We start from the raw sequence: 25,376 nt of genomic DNA, 5'->3' as shown, positions 1-25,376 counted from the left end.
AACTGTTTTGAAAAAATCAGACTCATTAAGTTAATAAAATTAAACTGTTTACAAATATGGTTACATATACAGAACTAATACATTTTTGAGTCATATGATCAATTACATTTTAATTTTATTTGAAACAATTTAACATGGAAGGGACAATGAAATATTGAAAACCTTTAGTTAATATTCTGTATTTTTTTTTAACATGTACTGTCACATTTTCACCATAAAAAGTGTTTGAAATCAAATAACCCCAAGACCCCTGCTGTAGATCACACAGTCTAATGTCTTTAAATAATGACATATCTCTAAAATTCCTCTGATAACAGATTATAGTATAATTTTTAAATAATTAAAATCATTTTAGCAAACTGTTCTCCAGTGTGAATATGTAATCGCCTCTTTAACAGGGATTCTTCTCATTGAGCTCATTCCTGAGGGCAATTTGAAGAAAGATGTGTTTGTTTGCAGTAACGAGGCAGATCCACTCAGATGTCACATGTCTATCCATTTTTAGACTTGCCACAACTCTTCACTTGGGTGATGTCTTGGAGATTCTTTTAATAGTTTACAAGTATAGAAATAAAGTTTCCAAGTAAAGACAAGGAAGTGTGTTTCTTTTCCATTTATATGTATAAATGGAAAAGAAACACACACAAGTATAGAAATAAAGTTTCCAAGTATAGACAAGGAAGTGTGTGTTTCTTTTTTTTTTTTTGTCTCTTTTGATTTAGCAATCCTATACCTAGCAACCGCATAACAATACACTAAAAACTGATCTGAACATCTTAGTCACCATATAACAAGACCCTGCCAACCATCAACAACACCTCAGCATTGTGACAAAGAAGCAATCTTCAGAAAATGTAAAACTCCCATACATTTGTTTCAGAGGTAAAAACAAATTATCATCAATCTGTTAAATGCATGTTTATATTTAAATTAATGAAATCTAAATAAATATACATATATACAAGTAAATTAAAATAAATTAAAAGGTAATAAAATTAGAATTATTTTATTACATCTACATATTACATTTCATATTTAGATATTTTATATATAGGCCTACACACACAATATGTATATACATATAAATATGAAATGTAATATGTAGATATATAGGCCTACACACACATATGTGTGTGTATAATATATATATATATATATATATATAATATATATATATATATATATATATATATATATATATATATATAAACAATGTAATAAAAATAAATTAGAACGAAATCCATCTATCTATCTAGCCATGCCAAAAAATACATGCAAGTGAAAATACACACACACACACACATATTCATATGCCCTCTTGGCTTTGTCTCGCTTGAACAGTTTGATGCATGACTTCTGACCTGATTACTTTTTTGTTCACTAGTGAACGAGAAATGTTTGAAGTCTATTCTGTTCAATTTCTGGTCGTCCCCTGTAATTCGCAGAGTCTTAATGGATGACACCAAGCTTTTCAGCGGAAAGCAGCACTTGAGGAGCCAGCTAAATAGATTGCACAAAGTATGCTGGGATTGTTTTTCTCTGTAACATTACATAACTGGTGCAGTTTTGATGGCTGGTGCAGGCGTCTTGGCAGATGAGGAGACAGTGAGGCAGGCCAGGCCTCAGGAGATCTGACTGGGGTGGGAAGGAATGGAAAAGTTCTCCAAGGAGTCTGTAGTTATAGATGTCCCTCCCACTTACATTAGTTCAGCGTGTAAGTTTTTCCACCCTGTTTTCAGAGAGCTCTGCTTGTACTGAATGTGGTAAACACTGCTGTTTTATTAGTTAATATTAATTGTTTTGTATAGACAGTTATCCTACAGTACCACCCGGCAACTTCATGATCAAGGTTTGATAAAATTAACTAAAAATTTTATATGTGTTCATATCTTGAGTGGTTGCCTAATTGTTTCATTTTCTTTTGCGACATATTAAGCAGGACTGTGGCGTAGCCTAGTGGTTAAAGACCTGAGCTGATAAACAAAGAAGTTTCAGTTTCAAACAGGGTGAGAAAAAAAAAAGTGTTAAACTAAATAAATTGCCGGTAATTTAATTAGAAACTATAACATAGTCTAAACTATAACAAATCAAATATAAGAATGATAGTGCGACCATGTGACGTAAGTGATGCAAGCAAATTAAATAAAAGACTTACAAAACAACCTACAAAAAAAAACATGTTAACCTCAGTCGTCACACCATCAGAGATTTATCTAGCAACTTCAAATATGTTAGATATTTCTCGAAGCCAATAAAATGTATTATAAAGATGCAACAATATTAAAATGACAGCTTATAAGGCTATTTTATGGCTGATAATGGATAAATGGCTGATATTAAAATTCCATACTATTTTGTGTAAATAAAAAAAAAAGATACACTAAAGATGAAAATTAATCAAGTGAATTAGGCATCATAACATTATAATGTACAATAAGAAAGTGGATATTCATTTTGAGATTTGCTAAACAGTGTCAACAGTGTTACTAAATTAATTAAAATTCATATTATTGTTATGAAGACTAACTTAATTTGAACAAAGATGATCTAAAAAAAGGGAAATGCGTTTACACAGTTAGTGTAAATGTCCAATATCAACCAATAAACTGAAAAATCCCTAATATCATCAAATAGTCAATATGGAATTGATATATTGTGCTTTATGAACTAATTTTTTAAATATATATATATATCAAGTAAAAGTAAAATAAATGATGTGTTGAATGACCTGTAAGAAATATTTATGCCTGGTATAATTTCTCCATTCTCAAGTCAGTGTGGCTAAAAGTTAATTGTGGACGCTGGGTTCATAAACCACAAATGGAGATTCACCGAGGGGCCCTTGGATATTTCTCGATTCATTATTATATAATATGCATCGTGAGAAAATGAGACAGCAGAAGTTTTTATGTGCTAATGAGCATCCGAGGAAATGGAGGACTGGGAATTGTACAACAGTACTGACATGAGTGAATGTGATTCGCGAGCATTAACATCAATTAACTGCCACCACAGAAACCTGACCCACATTCATCCTCACAAACAAGAAAGGGTCAAAGTTCAAAAGCGTCACCAATAGCTATAGAGAAGGAAAGTAAATAGCTTAAAAAACAATAAGCCTTTTTCTCCCAACCTGAAGAGCAAACAGACATATTCATTTCTCACCTGAAAGAAGAGCAAACTGCCTGTGAAGTTGTTCAATTATGTCGACTGCCAGTAACGGCCTGATCTCCTGCTGCATAATCTCATCTGTGAGGAAAGACCAGAGAGCACAGGAGCATTAGAAATCACTGCAACATGTGTATAATTCAGCAAAAATCACATTCAGGATATCAGTAAGATACAGAGTCACAGGGGGCATTAGTAGCCCAGCTGTCTGCTCTGGAAGGAGATTCCCCTCTACAGCTGCTTCCTTAGAGACGACCTTTAGCCATCAACACAGCCTCTGGTTTGTATCCGTTCATCAGGAAAGCGCTCCTTCGAACAAGCAATTCTTTTATGCCCTTGGCTTTACAAAAGAGCGCTCGAGTGCTTCTATTCTCTACTGATCTACTGAGGGTCACCCTAAAGCCCAATGAAGTCTGTAGATGAACAAAAGTTCCTCTGTACACGTACTGTACACAAAAGACTGCATTAACATTGACTTCTCTTTATCAGACCCTGATAAGAAGTCTTGTGAAGAAACTTGCTGTGGGCAACAAACAATGGCAATGAGTTACTACAGAAATTTTGGGATGTATTCAGGATGCGCAGATGTTAGGAAGTCTGGCAATGAGTTGAAGTTAATATCCTGAAACCACTAGTCAAAATTTTTGATAACAGCATGCTGTAAACAGCAGAACAATCTCGCTGACAGAAAAGAGCATGTTTCGAGACTTTTTTTTTTTTTTTTTCAAATGCGCACACCCCTTTGGAGTGTGTTCTGCAGGAAGAACAATGTGCGTCAAGGAGAATGCGAAAACCAGATGTTATCAGCTGGCTGTGTAGTCGAAACCATTGATATCTACATGAATTACAATAAGAAGCCAAAGACTTCCTCCGAGGAAAGTCACAGTGACCGGATCATACAGGACCACTCCTATCGACAGAAAAAAAAAAAACACTACTTTTTTGAGCAATTCATAAAAAAGGCAACAAATATATCAGCAAAAAAATAATAATTAAATTTAAAAAAAAAAAAGCAAAATGTTGAGATTTACTTGTTTTCATTCAAATTTGAACAAAATCTAATTTTATAGTCAACTGAACCGTAAAGATACGTTTACAATGGTTTTATAATTTAATCCCAAATCCCTCTTTTTGAATCAAATATAAAAATAAATGCTTAAAACTGCAGATAATATAAATCAGTTTCTTCACTTTAAGAAGCCAATGATATGAGTTTAGGGGCGGGGCTATCTGTTTGCCAACCAACTGAGATGGTCCTCACTGCAGAACACAAGATCCAGGGGGCGTGGTTGGATTCAGATACAACTCCTCCCACCTTATATATACCTAAGCCTACCCATCTCCACCCCCTGATCCCTAAACCCAGCCTTCTTCACCCCTAAACCTACCCATCTCCACCCCCTAGATGTGGATCTGACCACGCCCCCTGGATCTTGTGTTCTGCAGTGAGGGGCTACTGAACCAACTTCTTCCAGAAAGAAGCTTTGCTCAGGATGTCAACAAATTGAATTGAAGTGAGTCTCTTAACTATGACTGCTTTAGTTTATTTGATTATTGTGATTTGAATTTTAACCATTTCATCCAGAGATTCTATCTATCACGTTTCTTCAGTTGTGTTGAATGCAGCTGCCAAACCAATGAAGAGAGGTTGATATTTGTGGAAAGACTCTGTATTGTCTCAACTCACTTTTTCCAGCCGCATGACTTACTGTTTTAAAAGAGTTTCCTCCATGGAGAACCGAAAGAACCTACCAGCTTCTAGCAAAAAGTCTCCATTGAGGGTTATGTATTTAAAAAAAAAGTACATGTTTTGGAGTCATGAACAGCATTATTTCTAACAACACGAACAGCCTGAGAGAACAACTATGTTTATGTACCACATTTCCCCAAATTTTAGTGTTTTCAGCTCAGGCCTTTCAATGCCTTTCCTTCCCACTGTGCGCCAGTTTAAAAAAACTGCAGTGCTCAATGGAGATCTGAATCCCATATTGTTTGTCTGCATGGTCACATAAAGAGCTGGACACACCTAAATTTATGTGAAGTCTTTGTTTCAACAGGGTACATCATGGCCATTCACAAGAAGCATTATGTTAATTGTTCAGGCTTGTTTGCATTGGGCTGTCTGAGTAACTACAGAACTTGCTAATCACTCAGCCCTTGATCAGGAGTTCAATGGTCAGATGATCAAGTGTCAATCACCTGTGCCATCCCCACCAGACAATACTGGCTTTTGTCCCAGCGTGGGTCAGGATGTCAGAATCAATATGTTAAACTCACTTACAATTGCAATTGCTAAACACTCTAAACTCGCACACTTAGTTCAACACTTATTGCATTCACATGCAGTGAGGAGTTCATGCAGTGGGGAACACTGTGACCAAAATTAGCAGAGGGGCATGAGAGGACAGAAGGAGTCAGAGGGTGCTGATCTGCAAAATTCCTTCAGTTAGTATCCAAAAGGCATAAGACAGGTGAGAAAAAAGTCACCTGGTCGTCTTATGATCGGTCAATGACATTGATGCGCAATGTTTGTCAAATTAATATATTTTGAAAAACAAATTAACAACACTTTTATAATAGATATACATAGATAATAGATAATAATAGATAATAGAGATAACTCGTCAATGGCAGGGAAAGTTATAAACATGATTTTAATTTCTGAATTAAAATACATTTTATTTTATTTTTTAATTTATTTATAATTATTAAATAAATAATTTTTAATAATATTTTTTTATTATAACAGTTTAAACACAAACAAATCTTGGGGGAAAAAACTTAGTTTGGCATAATCTTATTATAATATTTTGAGATGAGATGCTATAATAACTTTTTTTTTTTAACTGTTTGAAACAAACACAGATACAAAGAGTAAATCTCCACGATCTTGACATTTTTAAACTACATTTTTCCTTATGTAGGACAGTCTTTAAAGGGGTCATATGATGCTGCTAAAAAGAACATTAAATATGTGTATTTGGTGTAATGCAATGTGTTTATACGGTTCAAGTTTCAAAAAACACATTATTTTCCACATACAGTACATTATTGTTGCTCCTCTATGTCCCACCTTCTGAAACGCGTCGCGTTTTTACAAAGCTCATCTTACTGAAAAGCGAGGTGTGCTCTGATTGGCCAGCTATCCAGTGTGTTGTGATTGGCTGAATGCCTCAAGCGTGTGACAGAAATGTTATACCCCTTACCATACTGTGGGGCCGTTTCCCAGCACGACAAGATAAAAACAATAAAAACCATTATAAACAAGGCATTTGTTGCATCCTGTCTTTTTACGTGTTGGGTTGCATATCTCGCCACGTAAACATAAAACCATGTCTGCATTTGTGATCAGAGAAACGACAAACAACAAGCGCTACTCTAATCTGCTCAAAACTCGCATTTGAATCATCAGTGGCAAATTCTTTAAATATGAAAATGTAGTCAGAAGCGCCAGACTGTCCTTGCAAAGTTGGAATTGCCCCACTTTATGTAAACAACCTTCGTGCCTTCCCAGGTCCAGGAAACAGTCCTCCGTAAAATGCGCTGCACACATTTGAATATTTGGGTTGAACTGTTCTGGAACAGTGTTGTAAATACAACTTAACCACTGATTTCTAGTTGTGTCCTCTTTTGGAAGGCCAAACAAAGTCGTTTCTCTTTCACAACGAAACACAGCGTCTCCACAACATGGCAGCGGCGGCAGCAACTATACTACAGCAAGAAAGGTTTTTTTTTTTTTTTTCAAGAATAGGATAGACAAGAAAAGAAAAGAAAAGATAAGTGCTAGTATTAGTTGGTCAAGTGCTGGTGAAAAAGATGAGTCTTTAGATGTTTTTTGAAAATGAGTAAAGACTCGGATGTTCGAATTGAGATTGGGAGGTCCTTCCACCAGCCGGGCACAGTCCAGGAAAAGGTCCGTGAGAGTGATTTTGAACCTCTTTGGGATGGCACCACAAGTCGCCGTTCACTTGCAGAACGCAAGCTTCTGGAGGGCGCATAAGTTTGAACTAGTGCGTTTAGGTATATTGGTGCCATGCCAGTGGTTGTCTTGTAGGCAAGCATCAGTACCTTGAATTTGATACGAGCGGCTACTGGTAGCCAGTGTAACCTGATGAGGAGAGGAGTAACAAGATCTTTTTTTGGCTCATTGAAGACAACCCTCGCTGCTGCATTCTGGATCAGTTGTAGAGGCTTGATAGTACATGCAGGAAGGCCCGCTAGGAAAACATTACAATAGTCCAGTCTGGAGAGAACAAGAGCTTGGACAAGAAGTTGGGTGGCTTGCTCTGACAGGAAGGGTCTAATCTTCCTAATGTTGTATAGGACAAATCTGCAGGACTGGGTCGTTGTAGCAATATGGTCTGTGAAGCTTAACTGATGATCCATCACAACTCCTAGGTTTCTGGCTGTCCTGGAAGGAGTTATGGTTGACAAACTCAGCTGTATAGAGTAGTTGTGATTTAACGAAGGGTTAGCTGGAATCACCAGCAGTTCTGTCTTAGTAAGGTTGAGCGGAAGGTGATGGTCATTCATCCAGCTTGAAATGTCACTCAGACAGGCTGCAATGCGAGCAGCTACTGTCGGATTATCTGGTTGAAATGAGAAGTAGAGTTGAGTGTCATCAGCATAGCAGTGATAGGAAAAGCCATGCTTCTGAATGACAGATCCTAATGCCATCATGTAGATGGAGAAGAGAAGTGGTCCAAGCACTGAGCCTTGAGGAACCCCAGTAGCAAGTTGTTGTGACTTAGAAACTTCACCCCTCCAAGACGCCATGAAGGATCTATCTGAGAGGTAGGACTTAAACCACAGAAGTGCGGTTCCAGAGATGCCCATCTTTCTGAGGGTGGACAGTAGAATCTGGTGATTAACTGTGTCAAAAGCTGCAGACAGATCCAGCAAGATGACTACGGAGGATTTGGAAGCTGCTCTCGCCAGTTGCAGGGCTTCAGTAACCGAGAGCAGGGCAGTCTCAGTTGAGTGGCCGCTTTTGAAGCCAGATTGGTTGCTGTCCAGGAGGTTGTTCTGTACAAGAAACATAGAGAGTTGGTTGAACACGTCTCGCTCAAGTGTCTTTGCAATGAATGGAAGAAGGGATACCGGTCTGTAGTTTTCTAGAAGTGCTGGATTTAAAGATGGTTTCTTAAGCAGTGGGCTTACCCGAGCCTGCTTAAATGCTGAGGGAACTGTACCAGTGTGAAGAGAGGTGTTGATAATGTGAGTAAGTGAAGGTATTACTGAAGAAGAAATCACTTGAACGAGGTGAGTGGGAATAGGATCAAGTGGACAAGTAGTAGGATGACTGGACAGGATAAGTTTGGAAACGTCCATCTCTGAGAGTGGAGAGAAGGAGGAGAGAGAGTGTGCTGGTCATGCCTTACTATTTAACAGACCGAAACTGGGGAGTCCCGCGATAGGCAAACGCGAGAACAAACGCCACTTCAGCACGTATTTACCACAGTAAAAAAACACACTAAATTAAACAATGTTTCCTAGCAACGAAGATCCGCGCTGTAGTCTAAAACTTGAAATTGGATCATATGACCCCTTTAAGATCACTGACCTTAATACATCTTGTTCCAGGGCCATTGGTATGGAAAGCACCCTTATGTACTGAGCGAAGGCAAACTTTAATGGATTCAATCATCAACTGCTGGAACAGAAACCACCAATCAGCTCTCAGAGGTTTCATCTTCCCTTTTTCTGAAGCTACTCATGGTTTCATTCGGGGGCAATGCATCAAGGGTTGCAGTCAAACAGCAGACACTGCTGCATATCATCATGTAAACAAATCCAGTTTGGACTGTAGGGGGTCTCAAAGTGGTTCCGAGCATCAGCACCTACAGTGCACACTTTGAGAAACTTCTACCAGCTCTAGGTGGTTATACATGCTTTTCAATGAGACACTGAGCGAATATTTCAGGATCAACACAATAGCTTCACTTCACAACCTGTCTGAATCCCATTGGCAGACGTTTAAGGGGCGTCCACAGGACATCCAGTCCATTGTCCCACTCTGCTTCCCTCTGATCTTTATAAATTGGTGCTGCTGTATGATGAAAGATCTTCAAGACCAGGGTGAACACTTCAGTCTCAGGCAGCAAAATAAAATAATCATAAAATCAAAGCCCTATGAGCTTAATAATATTTGACAAGAAGGTCAATGGTTGCAGTAAAGCTTTATTAAAAGCTCTGCTGTTCACAAATGGGATCTAAATATTTTGTGGCAGACAAGACCCACAATCTATCATATTTCCCCTAAAGAAATCACTGCTCCCAACACTCACAAATACAATACACCCACACACATGCATTTATATTGCTGTAGGCCTCTATTTTAAAGCAATACATCTTGGATACACCTCATATTGCTGGCACATGATGTTGCCTAACCCCCACACCACCATTTATTTAATAATAAGTAAATGAAATCTACATTTTTTTTAAATTAGATAAAAAAAATAAAAAAAAAATCTTCTTTTGTGCTTCACAGATGAAAGAATGTCATACAGGTTTGCAAAAATAAAATAAAATAATCAGATTTTAATTTTTGGGTTAACTACTGCTTTAAATAAAAGGATAATGTGAGCTGTTTGAAGTCCACACAAAACTGAGCATTCCAAATCAAATTCCAGCATACAGTATCTAAATCCCTCTCCATCCACATCCATAATCAGGGGGTTAGCTATCAGTGAGAATGTGTAGCAAGAGACCTTTCTCTCTGTAACACAAAAGTAGCCTCCCACTACTTAGCATCATTATAAAATCAGTACACGTGAAGGCTACTGTTTAACTAATAGACTATGGCCATATCATTATTATTAACAAGTGACTGTTAAATAGGAAAAATAAATAAATAAATAACTAGTCTCAGATCAATTATAGTTTAGATAGCTGATTAGATTTAGGGGGACTAAGCCCTCTTAAAAAGGTCTAGAACTGCCCCTGGCCCAGAATAACAAAACCTCCCTTAAAATGATTAATGTCAAGTACCCTGTCACCAGGAACAATCAATACCTTCACCCCACAATGCAAGACAAGCAACAAACAAGCCATTATAAATGAGAGTGTGTTGTTTGGACTGTAAGTGTAGAGGTGTTTTTCTGCAGATAGAAAGCATTCAGAATCATTTTGTATTGTAATGAATGATGAAAACAGCCAACTGGCCTGATTCAGAACTGTTCGTGTAAAAACAACCGCTATCCAGAGGACCCACATCCACAAAAATGTGTTTGACTAGGATGTTCAGATGTGGGCTGTGTAAAGCTACGTCTGACCCAGTCTGGACAGGTGTGTTTGATTATGCCGGCATGCTTTAAAGGGGCTCTCGAGGGAGTCTGGTCATATACCAGTCATGATCGGATTTAGCCTAAAAAGGGAAAAACCTATACGGATAAAGTTTTTTTACTTACAGCACATTTTTGAACCAACTTTTTTCTTTAGTGGCATAGGATGGAAACATCTGTGAGGCAACAGTACAACAGCCAAATAATTCAATTCAATGGAGATTAATAATAATAATAACATTCATCTAAAATTAATATAAAAACACAAAAATGTAATTAATATAAAAATACACTTTTTTTCTCTTCACTGTATTATCAGTTCATATTACATTCATAATGATTACGTTGTCATTCATAAATCAAAATAACAATATAATCATTATGTATTTGTATAAAATAACATAAAATAATAATATAGAAAAAATGTGACTGTGCTATATTTATGTAGAGAGAGAGAGAGCATATATATTTCTATATTTATATTAATTGATATAAATACTTTGGGTTTTTTTTTACTTTGTGCTATAAGATCATAATAATGAAAACAACAATATAATCATTAATCAAAATAATATATTCATAATATATCCGTAAAATTACTATAAATATATAAAATAAAAATGTATATATATATATAAAAAATTGTATATATTTTTGCTTAGATTTTTTTCTATCAATTCATTGTCTTCTTTCATGTCTGATAAAAACACTTTCATGTCTCATTGCTGATATCCACATCATTTACAGTTTCTCTTTTAAGCTTAAATGCACCCAAACAAAGCTGATTATGCAAAAACAATTAAAAACCAATAAAATATCACACTTACTCTGGCATTTCTGTTTTCATAACAAAATTAGTCACAATGATGAAATCTGACCCAGCCATTTAATCCTCTTTATGAGCGTCTGATCATTAACACTGCTGTTCTCTCTCTCTCTCACACACACACACACACACACACACACACACACACACACACACACACACACACCATAACTTCAACTACACACATACAACAACATTTTTAGCTATAGTTGCATCAGAAGCAAACCAGAATGAAAGAGGAAGGTGAGGATGTATGAGGAAGACATACTTCTCCTCGATGCTAATTCAGTCTCCAGACACACTTTCAGCAAATGATGGTATGTCTCCATTTCCCCGACCGAGATGCGGACCAAGGAGAAGGACGCTCTGCGTGTGTACCGCCCACATACCGAGCAGCGGGACGGGATGGTCTGATAGCGCTGGGAGCCGTCCATACTGCAGTACAAACCCAGAATACCCCTGCTCATGCCCAACCTGCCTCACTACAGCTCGCTGGACGACACGCTAGTTGTGTAGCTCCTGTGAATTGTAAGATCACAGAAGAGTAAGGACTGAACAGAGTAAGTGGGCAGAAGCATTGCTGTCTCTGGAGTCAGAGAACTATTCTACTTCACTTCTCCTATGGTGGATATACTTACACACACACACCTCCACCTGAGAGCACAGTCTCTCCCACAGAGCTGTTAATACACAACATCCTAACACACACCCACTTCCCTGTCTGAACAAGAACATACTATATATATATATATATATATTTAACAGTTTCCTTTTCTATCCCTAAAAGGTGCATATTAGTACCTTAGAGTAGTTGTATGTACCCTTAAAGTACCACTATAAACCTTTTTATGGGTAAATAAGGGACAAAGTTGCCCCAGTGATAAGCTGTTGCTTCCCTAAAGGTACAATTTTTGCACTTTTTTCCCCTGAGAGTGTATTTTAGTTAATTTATTTATATATTGTATTTTTAGAATAAAAAAAGTAAATAAATACAAAATAAATATGTAATATATTTTTTAAAAATATATTAATATTCAGCAGATATTTATTAATATTTAGCCGATGTCTGGACAGTGTTATATAATATATAACCAAGTAATAATTTAATAAAATAAATTAATATTAAACACATAACAATCTCAATGAATTGTAAATCGTAATCACCTTATTACTTTAAACAATTCTTAAAGGGAACATCGGATTAATTTTTTATTTATTTATTTATTTATTTGCATTTACTTAGGTTTCTGGCGTGTCTGCCAGCTCAGAAAAGCTGAAAAGAAAACATGCATCCAGTTTGTTATGGGCTGTCTGAGTCTGAAACTGTCATCCAGCGAGCTGTTTCAATATGCAGCCGGTTTCTACGTAGATAGCGAGCTATAAGAATAAGACCACCTCCAAGCCATATAAAGTACAGAGTCCAAGGCAGCAATTCATGTGTCTTGTGTCAACACGCCCCACAGAAGAGAGGGGCGTGGTGAACAGTAGCTCATTATCATTTAAAGAGACATGCACCAAAACGGGTCGCTTTGAACAGAGGTAAAAGGGTGTTGTTTTATACAACCATTGAGGAATTTTATCCAAAGCATGTTACAGACATTTCATGGAGACCCTAAAGAATTATACCAACTTGTGGAAAATGGGCATCCAATGTCTCTTTTAAGACAACATACATTTTGGCATAAATCTAATCTAACTTAAAATCTAATTTTATATAAAATTTTGGTTAAAATTGAGTTTTATGATACAAGAAAAATAATATTTTCTAATAGGGCAATAAAAACTCAATTCTCTAAAGATGTATTCTCTGAACCAATCTTCAGTGTAAAAATTTGGTGTAAAATTTACTTTGAAACAAATTTCCCTTAGAAATTGCAAGTACATTTCACAAATGCTTACAAAGAAATGTACAACTTATTTACAAATTAGAATTTATTTATTTATTTATTTATTTTATTTTTTTGCAGCATATGCAATGCAATGAGGATTTTATGATTTTTTAGTGGAAAATATTACTGATAATAAGAAAATAACTTTTGCAGTGCTTACTTTGCATCCTCTGTATGATAATAATTCATACTGTCGAGACATTCTGCAGCATACAGTACTCTTGGTCGAGTGTGTGTGTGTGGAGTGTGTGTTTTTTTTTGTGTTCTTGTGTTTTGTTTTATTTTGTTAGGTGATTTTGTTGTGGTGTATTGTTTTTTTTTTTCTCCCAGTAATGTTATTTTATTTTAATTTATTTAATGTAATTTTATTCTAATATATGGAACACAAAAGGAAAAATGACCACTGTTTTCCACGTAATAAAAAAAGGTCAGTCAAGCTCCAAAATGACAAGACAAAAAAGGAAGAGGTTCATCCATCCTAGTCCATCCTAGTTGCAATGTCCGATTCATGACTTTCTGTATTTGTTAATGGCTTTGGATAAAATCATCTGCTAAATTAATAAATTTAAATAAATATTTATTTTGAATCAGATCTTATAAATGAATCAGTTTACAAAATTGAACTGAATGACTCAATGATTCAATTGCAGAAGTTGACTTCTAAGAAAGATTTTTAGATTTTTATAATATTTTATGGCATGGTTTGTCATTTTGGAGCTTGACAGTCCCAGCCCTCATTTACATCCATAAAATGGACATGACATTCTTCAAAAAAAAAACATAAAAATAAAATCTGTTTGGAACAACATACTGGGTGAATAAACAATAAAAGACTTTTCATTTGTGTCTGAACTTTATCCATTTAAAAGCTTCTGACTTTCACCCCCTTGACCTTCATGTTAACCACGAACAGAACTTTCTTATCTGTATCTGACTAAACGAAACTCCTGAGCAGGATTACGAAGAAGTAAACAGTTCTCAATCAGTAGAATAACTACTGGCACATTTTTTCTGGTCACATTGTTGTGTGTGTAATCATTATTAAGCCCATAAACCTCTTTTCCCCCCAGAAACATCTCACAGCTCCCAACCAAAGCCAGCTGAGCTGTAACTCTCTCAGAAATGTCTCTTTATATCATTCTCAGAAATACAGACGATAAACACAAAGTTCTTCCCCAGGCACAAATGCTCTTAAAATCTGCGTGAAAAGACAGAATGCTGACTTACACATAACTGAACCCATTGTGCAGATGGTCCCACACTGTGCAAGAGGTCCCAAAAGCAGTGGTGACCCACAGACTCCCTCACTCCGTGTGTCTCCTTCAGGTCCTGTCTTACTCCTGAGTGTCTACTAAGATGTTAACAGAGGTGCATGTGCCTCTGAAAAGCAGGTAACACATTGACATGCTTTCTACAAATAACTCTGAGACTGCCAGAAGCACTAGTAGTTTCCCCTTCCTCTCTCTCCCAGCGAGACATTCATCATTGCACAGCACTCTGTGGTTAAAGTACGTCGACTTCTCACAAACACAAAGATTCCTTTCCCCTCTCCACCCCAAAAACAGAGCCTTGCTACACACACACACACACACGCACACACACATAAACCCCTCCCCGCAACCCTCACACATGAGACGGCATCATGTGGCACTGACTGTTAAATCTAAACCTGAGGACTCAACTTTTTTCAGTCACTTTCACAATGGAAAACAAATGTAACATGCTAAATTGAGAAACGAAAAGTGGGAAACGCCCCCAAACAGTGTTTTCATGCTTGTTTGAGCGCTCACTTGTAGGTGAGCTAAGGTTTTATGGATAACTTCAGACATTCCTGTGGATGGAAACCTGTGCATGTAAAATAAGGCACACTTTTACTGTCTGGATCTCCGGAAATCACAGTCAATCTGACAAACAGGCATGAACAAGCTCGTTTGCAAGAATATATGGAATGTCTTTGAACTGAGAAAATAATGTTTGTAATAATTAGCTGTAATAACTGTTTTTCGAAAAAGTACACTCAAGCAGCATGGTAACATACAATAACTGCCTGAAAACTATCGTGATCTTTGGTGTAAGGGGGTCAGTGAAAATTTGTGTAAAATAAAAAATAAAATTAATAATAATAATAATTATTATTATTATTATTATTATTATTTAATACATTTATAATTTAATATCACCGCATTAATAACTCATTTTATTCTATTGACTTATATACATAGTTTTACATTTGTTTTATAATATTAATATAATAATATAATAATATTATTATTATAAATTTACAGACTTTTATATTATGCAATTTAGAATTTTATTGGCATAATTAACTTTCTTTAATTGACTTACCATACTTTTTTACATCACTATTATTATTGTTGTTGCTGCTGATGATTACGTAATACTTATTTATGTAATAATATTAAAGATGCAGTCCCAACCACTTATACTGGGCACCCTTGGTAAATATGAGCAAAGGTGGCTGTGAAAATAAATCTGCATCCTTTATCCTTTGGATCTTTCATTCAAACAATTCACAAAATTTGAATATTCAATAAGCGAACACCTACAATGCATAAAATTCTAATGTGAGACTATTAGTACTTACAGTATGCAACAAAACAGATAGATGTACAAGATGAATTGATCATGTCTGTAGCTTCAGATTATGACACCAGGGGTGTTTTCAGATAACGTCTGTGATATATATGCTGTAATCTGATTACCAGACTCTATTTTAAGAGCATTTCTGTGGTAAACCTGATGTGACTCTCATACAGTGGTGAATACAGCACGCTCTCTAATGTCTACTTCTCATCCTCCATGAGAAAGACTGCAAAACACTCATCAGCACAATGTGAGAGGATGAGAGGGCAATGTCATAAAGCTTCAATGATTGACAATCTAATGGATTCCATTAGCTGAGAAAACGTGTTTAACGGCGCAAGCTCTTCCATACGACTGAAGAATAAATCTCACACTGAGCATATAATAACATTTTTATGCCTGTGTGTAATTAGACAAGAATTAAAATGGCCCATTTTTTCAAGCAATATAGATCAAATTAATGTAATAAAAAATTACATGGTTTCAAAGTCATCTGCAAAGGTACCGGATGTCACTAAATAAAAGGCCCCATTTGATTTCTGAGAACTAGACTACGCCTGACTTTGATCCGGATGGAGAACTTCCTGTATATCTGAGCAATCTAACCTTGACAGTGTGAGAAAAAAAAATATTGATTGACATGAGTGCAGCATTGAAGCTATAACAGATATTATACAGAGAAGCACACAAAAGCAGACAGGGGCGAGAAGAGGAGGGAGAGAGGAGGGAGGGGTTGTGTGGAGGGAAGGAAGTACAATGACCTTCCTATTGTTAACCTTTCTGGATTTGCTGTTGAGCGTCACTGCTCACTGCTGCTGTTTTATCGTGAGTCCAAGTCTTTGGAGATACCGTCACGCTGATGGCAGCCTGAAATGAAGCCCAGTTCAAGGATTTCGGGCTGTATATAGAATCTGACGGGTCAAAAATGCAGTCAGGAACTAAGCGTAAACTTTTAAAACACACAGACAAAAAAAAATGTAAGCTGTAATTGCATATTTTATTTTGTTATTTTATGTTATTGATTCCGTTTCTTTAAAACCTTTTAAAGCAAAAAATGGAGTTTGGTATCTTTAAGACAGCTTGAAACATAAGTTAAGATAATGGGTTTTGATATATTACAGTCATACGCTAAAAGTTTGAGGTCAGTAAGATTTTTTTTATTATTAATACTGTTATTTAGCCAGGATCAAAAGCAACAGTAAGTACATTTCTAGTGTTATAAAATATTTCTTATAAGAATTTCCACCAAAATATAAAGCAGCTCAACTGTTTTCAACATTGATAGTAATAAAAAATAAAATAAAATAAATTCCTAAGCAGCAAATCAGCATATTAGAATGATTTCTGAAGGGTCATGTGACACTGAGGACTGAAGTAATGATGCTGAAAATTCAGCTTTGCATCACAGGAATAAATTACATTTTAAGATCTATTAAAATAGTAATTTTAAATAGTAATAATATTTTACAATATGACTGTTTTTACTGTATTTTTTCACAAAAAGCAGGCTTGGTGAGCATAATAAACTTCTTTCAAAAACATTAAAAGTCTTATGGATATTATACTTTTGAAAGATAGTGTATGGAAAAACAGGTTCTGTGAAAAATACTGTTATGATATACAATGATATGAATGCATTTTCAACTGATTTATGTTGTTCAGAAATTCAGACAATGTGTGTTTGCTTAAGCTTGTGGGTGTGATTCTGTTTGTGTGCGTGTGTGTGTGTGTGTGTGTGTGTGTGTGTGTGTGTGTGTGTGTGTGTGTGTGTGTGTGTGTGTGTTTTATCTCTGTAGCAGTGCCCAGTATTTGGCTTGTTTCTGTTAATCCCTTTATCCTGATTAGTTTGGGATGACTGAATAACATTGTTTTTTTAATTATTTTAAACAACTTTTAAGCAGCAGTGGAGTCAGAATGACTGTCTGATTAAAGCGCAGACTCTCAAAGGGAAGTCAGCCTAAAAAAAAAAAAATAAGAAAAGAACAAAACAAAAACAACTTTGTTGTATTCATAACATTAAAAACCATTAAAAGTAAAAAAGTCTTTCCTAACATTGCAGTAATGTTATGATGTTGTTTAATCCTTTTTTTCCCATGTCAAACCTGTACTATGTTTAGCATCACCAAAAAAGCCACATTTTTGCCAGATTCATCTTTAAACGTGAAGAAAAAAGGTTAAAGATGAAATATACCCCAATGTCTACTAATTTTTTTTTTTCTTATTAAACTTGCATTTAAAAGTAGTTGGTAAAATTGTTTAAAAGTTTCTGAAAGAAGTCTCTTATGCTCATCAAGACTGCATTTATTAAATCAAAAATAAAGTAAAAACCGTAATACTGTGACTTTTTATTTTCTATTGAATATATTTTAAAATGTAAGTTATTCCTGTCTTCAGTGTCACATGAAAAAAAAAAAATCTTACCAACCCCAAACTTATGAAAGGTAGAGTAAATATGAACATCAGCTAATATATGCAAATGTACACTGTGTTAGGCTCAGATGCTGTTGTCTTATAGAGTGCTTTACTGCTCATCCGGCATGTTAAATATTCATGAGCTCTATATCCAGAAACGTGCAATTTATCACTCAGCTTTGAAATGAAGACGAGAGTGATGTCATATGTGACCAATCAGAGAGCAGAACCTCAGTGTTTAGTCATCTTGCTATTACAGGGCCGGATGGTCACATCTGTGACTCACTCAGAGAGGCCGCTAATGCTGGTTTCCTTTCAGCAAAACAGAACCAGAAATAACTCTTTTATTTTTCTATTGTTTGTTCAAAACCAAAGGCAGGTTTGAGAGGCTGTCCAATAAGTTAATCTCTTTCTTTTTTTTCATTTGGATATTTCAAACTTCTAGTTTGAAAGTCCAGTTCAGTGCAGTGAATTGGAAACAAATGGTTTAACCATTGTTTAAAAAGCCTGCTGGTTTTCAGTTGGCTCAGAAAGCTGTCATAATGCGGATAATGAACTTAGGAAGCAGTGAGTGTGTGTTTAAAGCATGGAGTGTCTGTGAATCAATATGGCTGAACTGGTCCATCTCAGTTTCCATGGCAACGGACTTTACGTCCCCCGAGGGCTGCAGTGGGGGCGGCAGCAGTGCCTCTCTCTCATGCAGGACAGTGCTAACAGCAGCATGGCATAATAACCTACTTCACTCACTGGCATGGGGAAGCACCTGGATATTTCCCTGCTTTTTATGATACCGGAAGATGAAAAACACCTTCTCAGAGAGGAGATTACTTATTCAACCAGATTTATTTATGCTGTTTTTTACATAACACATTTATTTTAAAATTTGCCGAAAATATGTCAAGTTAATTGAGGTATGTGATTCTGATACAAACTTGTGCCATAATTTCATAAGACATCCCTAATTAGCTGGTAGTTTCTATGAAAAGACATTACCGTAACCTTAAAAAAGTTGTATATTTAAATGCAAAAAAATAATACAATTAATTATTATTTTTTTTTTTTTTCAATTTGATTCACTAAAATCAGTGCTTTCTGCTATGGATTCAATGGAATGGAGCCTTATTCATACAGCCTGTATTGTTAATAGTCAAACAGCACCTCTTGTACAATGTTTAAATAAAAATCTAATAAGAATTAACTTTATGAACTTATATTATGCTATGTTATATTATTAATATTTTATATATTTTAATTGAATAGTATATTAATAGAATATAGTATTAATAAATACTATAAATAATAATTTAAAATATTAATGTTTTTACTTTGGACAGGCAATGCACTGGTAAACTATAAATGTTAAAATACTGTGTAAATCTATACGCACAATATAAGTACACACAGATATGTATTATTATTAATAATAATAAAAGTCCACATTTTTATTTTTTACTTATTTATTTAGTTGAGGAGCTGTATCTAAATTTGACTAAGCTGTATTTATTTTCTGAAATTTCCTTAAAAGGTATTTTTAATTGAATTAATTGTATTATTAATGAAGTACGTGATTCTGAAACAAACAGGTGCAAAATCAGAAACAAAATCAATTGGTAATTTCTAATATAAAAATGAATAATAGTCAAATAAAATAAACCAATAAAATTCTGCAATTGCTGCTCTCAATAGCCCATGTTCATATTCTGTGTGTAATAAAATTCACTAAAATGCTCAATACTAAAATAAAACACAGAGGTCTAAAATCAAGCTTCTATCGCTGTCCATCAGGAAACCTCATGGTTTCCCATAAATCCCAGAATTCACGGACTGCACCTGAATCAGCGATGGAAAGATCAATCACAGCTGTAACACACCCCCATCAGCCTCAGCAGAGAATAATCCACTCACCAACATGGGTGATGATACAGTCCACCCTCTGCTGTAGTTCCAGTAGAGACATCTCCTCTTCCTCCTCCAGCCTGCAGAGCATCTCAGGGTGTGAACAGTGTCCTCTCTCCTCTCCTCTCTCTCCTCTCTCTTCCTCTCCTCTCCTCTCCTCTCCTCTCCTCTCCTCTTCTCCTCTCCAGCTCACCAGAGGGCTTCCCCACTCTACTCTCACAAAGATAGCAGCCACTCCCAGCCCTTGATGGAGATCTCCGATGGAAGACAAGGGAGAAGCTGGTGACACCGGCAGATGAATCCGGCTCTTTTGTTCTACAGTGTGGAGGTGCAGAGAAGCTTATGTGATGTTTATCATTCATCTCAGCCCCTGAGTGATGCTGGCTGGACTCTACCGCCTCTCAAACCAGCTCTATGGCTTCTATTCTAAAGACTGTGTCAGGCACCAGGAAGAGAATCGGAGGGAGGCAACAGTACCTGCCTTCAGAGAGACATAAAGCTCCTTTTACACAAAACCTGGAACAATGGATTCAGTGGAATGGAGCCTTGTGCATACAACCTGTACTATAATAGTCCTGTTGTTGTAAAATGCTAAATTAATTAAACATTATTCTTATATTATATTATATATTACTATTATATTATATTGCATTACATTTTATTATTAGTTGATATATTAATAGAGTATGTTATTAATAAATGCCTAAAATAATATGTATTATTATCATTAAGCACCTCTTGTAAAAAGTAAATAAAATATGTTTTTTTTAATATAGTATATTATTCAATATGCTAAATTGTACTTTTTACATTAATGTTTCACACTATATATTTGATATTATTTAATTTACCAATGTATTAATTTAATACATTATTAATAAATGCACAAAAAATTATATGTAATGTAATATGCACAAATTTTTTTTTTTAATATTATTAATACTGAACAATGCCATTAATTTCAGTGCATTGGTCAGGTAATGCAGTAATAAACTCTACTACATATTTGAATAAGTAATACTACATATTATGTTTAGTTTTTATTTACCTAACTTACTTTTTTTTTTTTTTTTTTGAGGAGCTGCATCATGACTGAGCTGGGCTCTTTTCCACGTTTTGATGTGAGCTGATGGGCTGTTATCATCTTACTTGACACTGCCCTTGGGAGCCAGATCATCAGCTTGGGAACGTTCGGTGATGAGATGCCATCTGTGCTCCTGCCATAACATGTAAGCTCACTTCACATGTTTCACTCATTAAAAAATGTTTTAAGGATAATTAAGGATAGTACTGAATTTTTATCTTGTTTTATCATGATATATGCAACTTATTCTTGTTATTTATTTTCCCAAACAGACACTTTATCCTTTCAAAATTCTTACTAAATGTGTTCTGCACTGCACAGCATCACTCAGAATAATTATATAACGATGAATTATATAAATTATACATAAGACTGTTGAAAATGGAAAAGAAGATGAAGTAAATGTTAGAGAAAATGTCATAAATGTCATTTAGGGCAGTGGTTTTCAATCGTGGTCCTGGGCACCCGCCGCTCTGCACATTTTGTGGTATCTCTTCTTATTTAACACACCTGATTGAGATCATCAGTTCATTCGGAGAGAGCTCCATGAACTGAACTGAGTGTGTCAGATCAGAGAGACATACAACATGTGACGATAGGTGGGTCCCCAGGTCAGGGCCATGAATGAAAACCACTGATTTAGAGCATGAAAACATTGACCTACTAAACTTTCACCGCCAGGTGGTGATGTTGGTCCACTTCCTGACAAGAGCGATGACGCGTGTGCTGCAGCGCCTCCTGCTGGACACATTAGCATGACGTTCACGCAGCAAACACGCCATCTATTGGACACACGGGGCAGACGCCTGGGCCTATTGACGCCTAAGATGGGATAATTCTATCATTTTATTGGAGAAGTATAGTTTAAATTTGTAGCGTACATGAAGGACAGGCCTACAACAAGCCCACATCTACGAATGTCCATGCTTTCTAATACCGTAAATGAAGAAAATAATAGCTTTTATCAGTGTAAATGAATGGATAAATGATTAAAATAAAAATAAAAATCAATAAAATAAAATAAGCAGTCACTGAAGCGGTCTGCTTTTTAAGCTGGTTTATGATCCTCTAAGGATGAGGTGGTTTGTGTTGTATCACTAACCTTAAGATGGTCACCTTCAGCGGACTTCATTGAGAAACTTATCAATATTCAGTCAGACCCAGAACAAAGACATGAGGAACTTCCTTCTAGAGTTATTTTGCAACGTCATCAATCCTAAATTACTAAGAGCTGGACTTCAGGATACATCCCTTATACACATGGGCATTTGAATAACTTGTTAATTATGTGTTAAACTTACCTTTCAATAGCATGCCATTTTAGGGACTGATAAAATATTCCTTGTATATAGTAAATGTAAAAATATTGCAAAAACACACTTAAGCGTCAGTTTATTTGCAGTCACATTTATTCGGATGGAAATTGCTCATATTTGTAATGATACATATTCATTTGAATGAATAACTTTACAAACAACAGAGACTGTTTTCAGGAAGTAATGATTATTTTACAGTGAAATCAACAGAACTTAATGCTGCCGACATGTGCATGACATAGATGTGCGTGTCGTAGTATTGTTAACCAACTTGAAATATGGTAAAACACTGTAAAAACACTGACAGTAACATGAAAACATTCATGCCCCCCCCCCAACCCCCCACGGTCTATACATATTTAAATCTATCCACATATTAAATAACTTTATTTAAGATTATACACATAGACAAAATACAGAATCACATGAACATGTGTTGATGATAAAGTTTAGATTTGTCTCTGGTTAGTGTATGGTGTAATGCCCCTCTTTCGCAAAGGAATATTATTGCATTTCTTGTATGATTTTTGTATTATCGGCAGTAATAGTATAATTCGTTTGTTTGAGAGATAAGGTCTCTTCTCGACTTGCAAATGAGTCTTGTAGAGGAGACAGATGCCCTGCCATTCAGAAACATTGTGAAAACCGCACTATACAGTTAGATTATTTGCAATGTTTTAACAAAATATATGTTTACTATTATTTGCATGGTTAAGTGCTACACAAAATGAAATAAAGCTTTGTAATAACCATTAAAAAAAAAAAGAGTCCAGATTAACAAGAGAATTTATGAATATTGATGTTTCATATGAAGAAGCTTGGGAGAAAATGTTGTAGGCTAAAATGAGCACAGTCCTGGCTCATATGTTTGTGTTTTTAGGGAAATCTTACCATAACGTTCACAAAATGAGAAAACTGTTCATAAAAGTTCTTTTAAAAATGTTGGTCACTGCTCATAAGTAGTAAATGTTAACATCAAGTATCTTATGAAATAATGTGGAGAGCATTTTGATGCACAGACACTGAAAAAGCTGATACTACTACATTTGTATCTTCTGTCAGAAATGTCTTTTTACTATAATGATATTTTAACTCTACCTGCAAATTAATATTTATCATTTATGCAAAATAAAAAAAGAATGAATTTCATACAATAAACATATTCAGGCTATAAGACAGGGAATTTCAATAGGATCTACTTTCAAAAAAATATATAAAACATACAAAATACACTCTACTTGGTTGAAAACAAAAGTAACCTTATTATTATTATTTATTTTAATTTCTATAAGTGAAACTACAATTTGACTACAGTTGGACTGGACAAACACACAACCCAACAATCCTCCTTGTGGGTGGCAAATTCTGACATATATTCAGATGCTTGAAACAAACATCTCCCCACACACACACACACACACACACACACACATAAAAAAAACATGTAAATATAACAAGGTGCCTTAGCACAGACTGGCACACACAGACCTACAGAACAGAAGCATTTAGTGGTGCTTGTAGTGTGGCACAATACAGAGTGTTTCAAAATACGTGAACTCACAAACTCGTCTCTCTATCCAAATCTGCCTCCGTCTCTTCATCACCTCTTTTATGTCCAATGGCAACTTCAACTGTTGAGCTGCGGAATAATAAAGATCGCATCATCATGGAGAAAAACACACTTTGAAAAGTTGATGTGAAACTGTGAGTGACAAGAGTGTGTTATTGTAGCAAAAGAATACAAACTGTTTTGTGTGAGCGCATTCTTTATGATCAAAAGTTATAGCAAGATTACTGATTTATTAGTGCTGTCAACTGATTCAAATATTTCATTGCTTATAGTAATGAATAATTAATTATTAATGTAATATTTAAACAATTTTAATATTGGTTAATATGAAAAACGTCTTTCACAATTAACCTGTTAATGCATTTGTTTCCTTTTTTTTTCATATATGCATATCTATAATTACTCTAGATATAAATTTCACAATAAAAAAAATCTGAATAATTTTTGTTAAACAGACCATATGGTTTTGATTTATAAATAAATTATATTCTACATAGAGATTGTCCTGACAAAACATTACTGAGTTCCATTAGGGACTCTTTGTTATCAGTTTAATTTTCATTATCAGTGTTTTAAAAAAAAAAAAAAAACATTAAGTACATTTAACTATTTGCATTTGTTAACTTTGACAGCCCTTTTTACATGAATGTCTGACCTCAGTGAGTTAAAGGAATAGTTCACTCAAAAATGAAAATTTGCTCGGAGGCCATCCAAGATATAGATGAGTTTGTTTCTTCATTGGAACAGATTTGGAGAAATTTTGCATTACATTATTTGCTCACCAATGGATCCTCTGCAGTGAATGGGTGCCGTCAGAATGAGATTCTAAACAGCTGATAATAACACAGTAATCCACAAGTTACCTACATGACTCGAGTCCATCAATTAACATTGTGTGAAATGAAAAGCTTTGTGTTTGTAAGAAACAAATCCATCAGTAAGGTGTTTTCATTTTAAACGGTCAAATCTGGCCAAAATAGACAAGTCCATTATCCATACCTCCATCGCCTCCTATGAAAAATCCCACTTGTTCTCTTACATCAAAATGCACCAACATATTCGTTTACAACTGTTTTGAACTGATTCAGATGAGATGACTTTTCCACCAGAGAAAGCAATATTATGAATAGAGAACTCATGTTCTAGAATCTTAAAAAAGTCTTAACAATGGATTTGTTTCTTACAAACATGCAGCTTTCACTTCATGAGACATTAATTGCTGGACTGGAGTCGTGTGGATTACTTGAGGATTATTATGTTTTTATCAGCTGTTCGGACTCTCATTCTGACGGCACCCATTTACTGCAGATGATCCATTGGTGACC

General features: G+C 35.3%; 2 protein-coding genes and 1 long non-coding RNA gene across 6 annotated transcripts in view; 1 reads left to right on the top strand and 2 right to left on the bottom strand.

Annotated features, from left to right (window-relative positions):
- Positions 1-14,723, bottom strand: part of LOC109077564 (guanine nucleotide exchange factor DBS-like) — a 73,625-nt gene extending 58,902 nt beyond the window's left edge. The window contains exons 1-3 of the mRNA XM_042765778.1: positions 14,397-14,723; positions 11,549-11,799; positions 3,166-3,249 (exon numbers count right to left, since the gene is read on the bottom strand). Of these exons, the coding sequence (XP_042621712.1) occupies positions 3,166-3,249; positions 11,549-11,747 (283 nt within the window). The 5' untranslated portion in view covers positions 11,748-11,799; positions 14,397-14,723. The remainder of the gene's footprint in view (positions 1-3,165; positions 3,250-11,548; positions 11,800-14,396) is intronic.
- A 5,116-nt stretch (positions 14,724-19,839) lies between these two features.
- Positions 19,840-22,573, top strand: LOC122146586. The gene is made up of 3 exons (XR_006161103.1): positions 19,840-20,642; positions 21,160-21,310; positions 21,847-22,573. It is a non-coding gene; the product is annotated as an uncharacterized LOC122146586 (long non-coding RNA).
- Positions 22,557-25,376, bottom strand: part of LOC109091295 (sodium-driven chloride bicarbonate exchanger-like) — a 39,963-nt gene continuing 37,143 nt past the window's right edge. For all 4 annotated transcript variants that reach the window (XM_042766165.1, XM_042766162.1, XM_042766163.1 and 1 more), the window contains one exon: positions 22,557-24,120. In XM_042766165.1, the coding sequence (XP_042622099.1) occupies positions 24,039-24,120 (82 nt within the window). In that variant the 3' untranslated portion in view covers positions 22,557-24,038. The remainder of the gene's footprint in view (positions 24,121-25,376) is intronic.

This window comes from Cyprinus carpio, chromosome A11 (assembly GCF_018340385.1).
Source record: "Cyprinus carpio isolate SPL01 chromosome A11, ASM1834038v1, whole genome shotgun sequence".
Classification (NCBI taxonomy): Eukaryota; Metazoa; Chordata; class Actinopteri; order Cypriniformes; family Cyprinidae; genus Cyprinus; species Cyprinus carpio.
The sequence above is the reverse complement of the archived record's forward strand: the minus strand, read 5'-3'. Positions and strand labels throughout refer to the sequence as shown.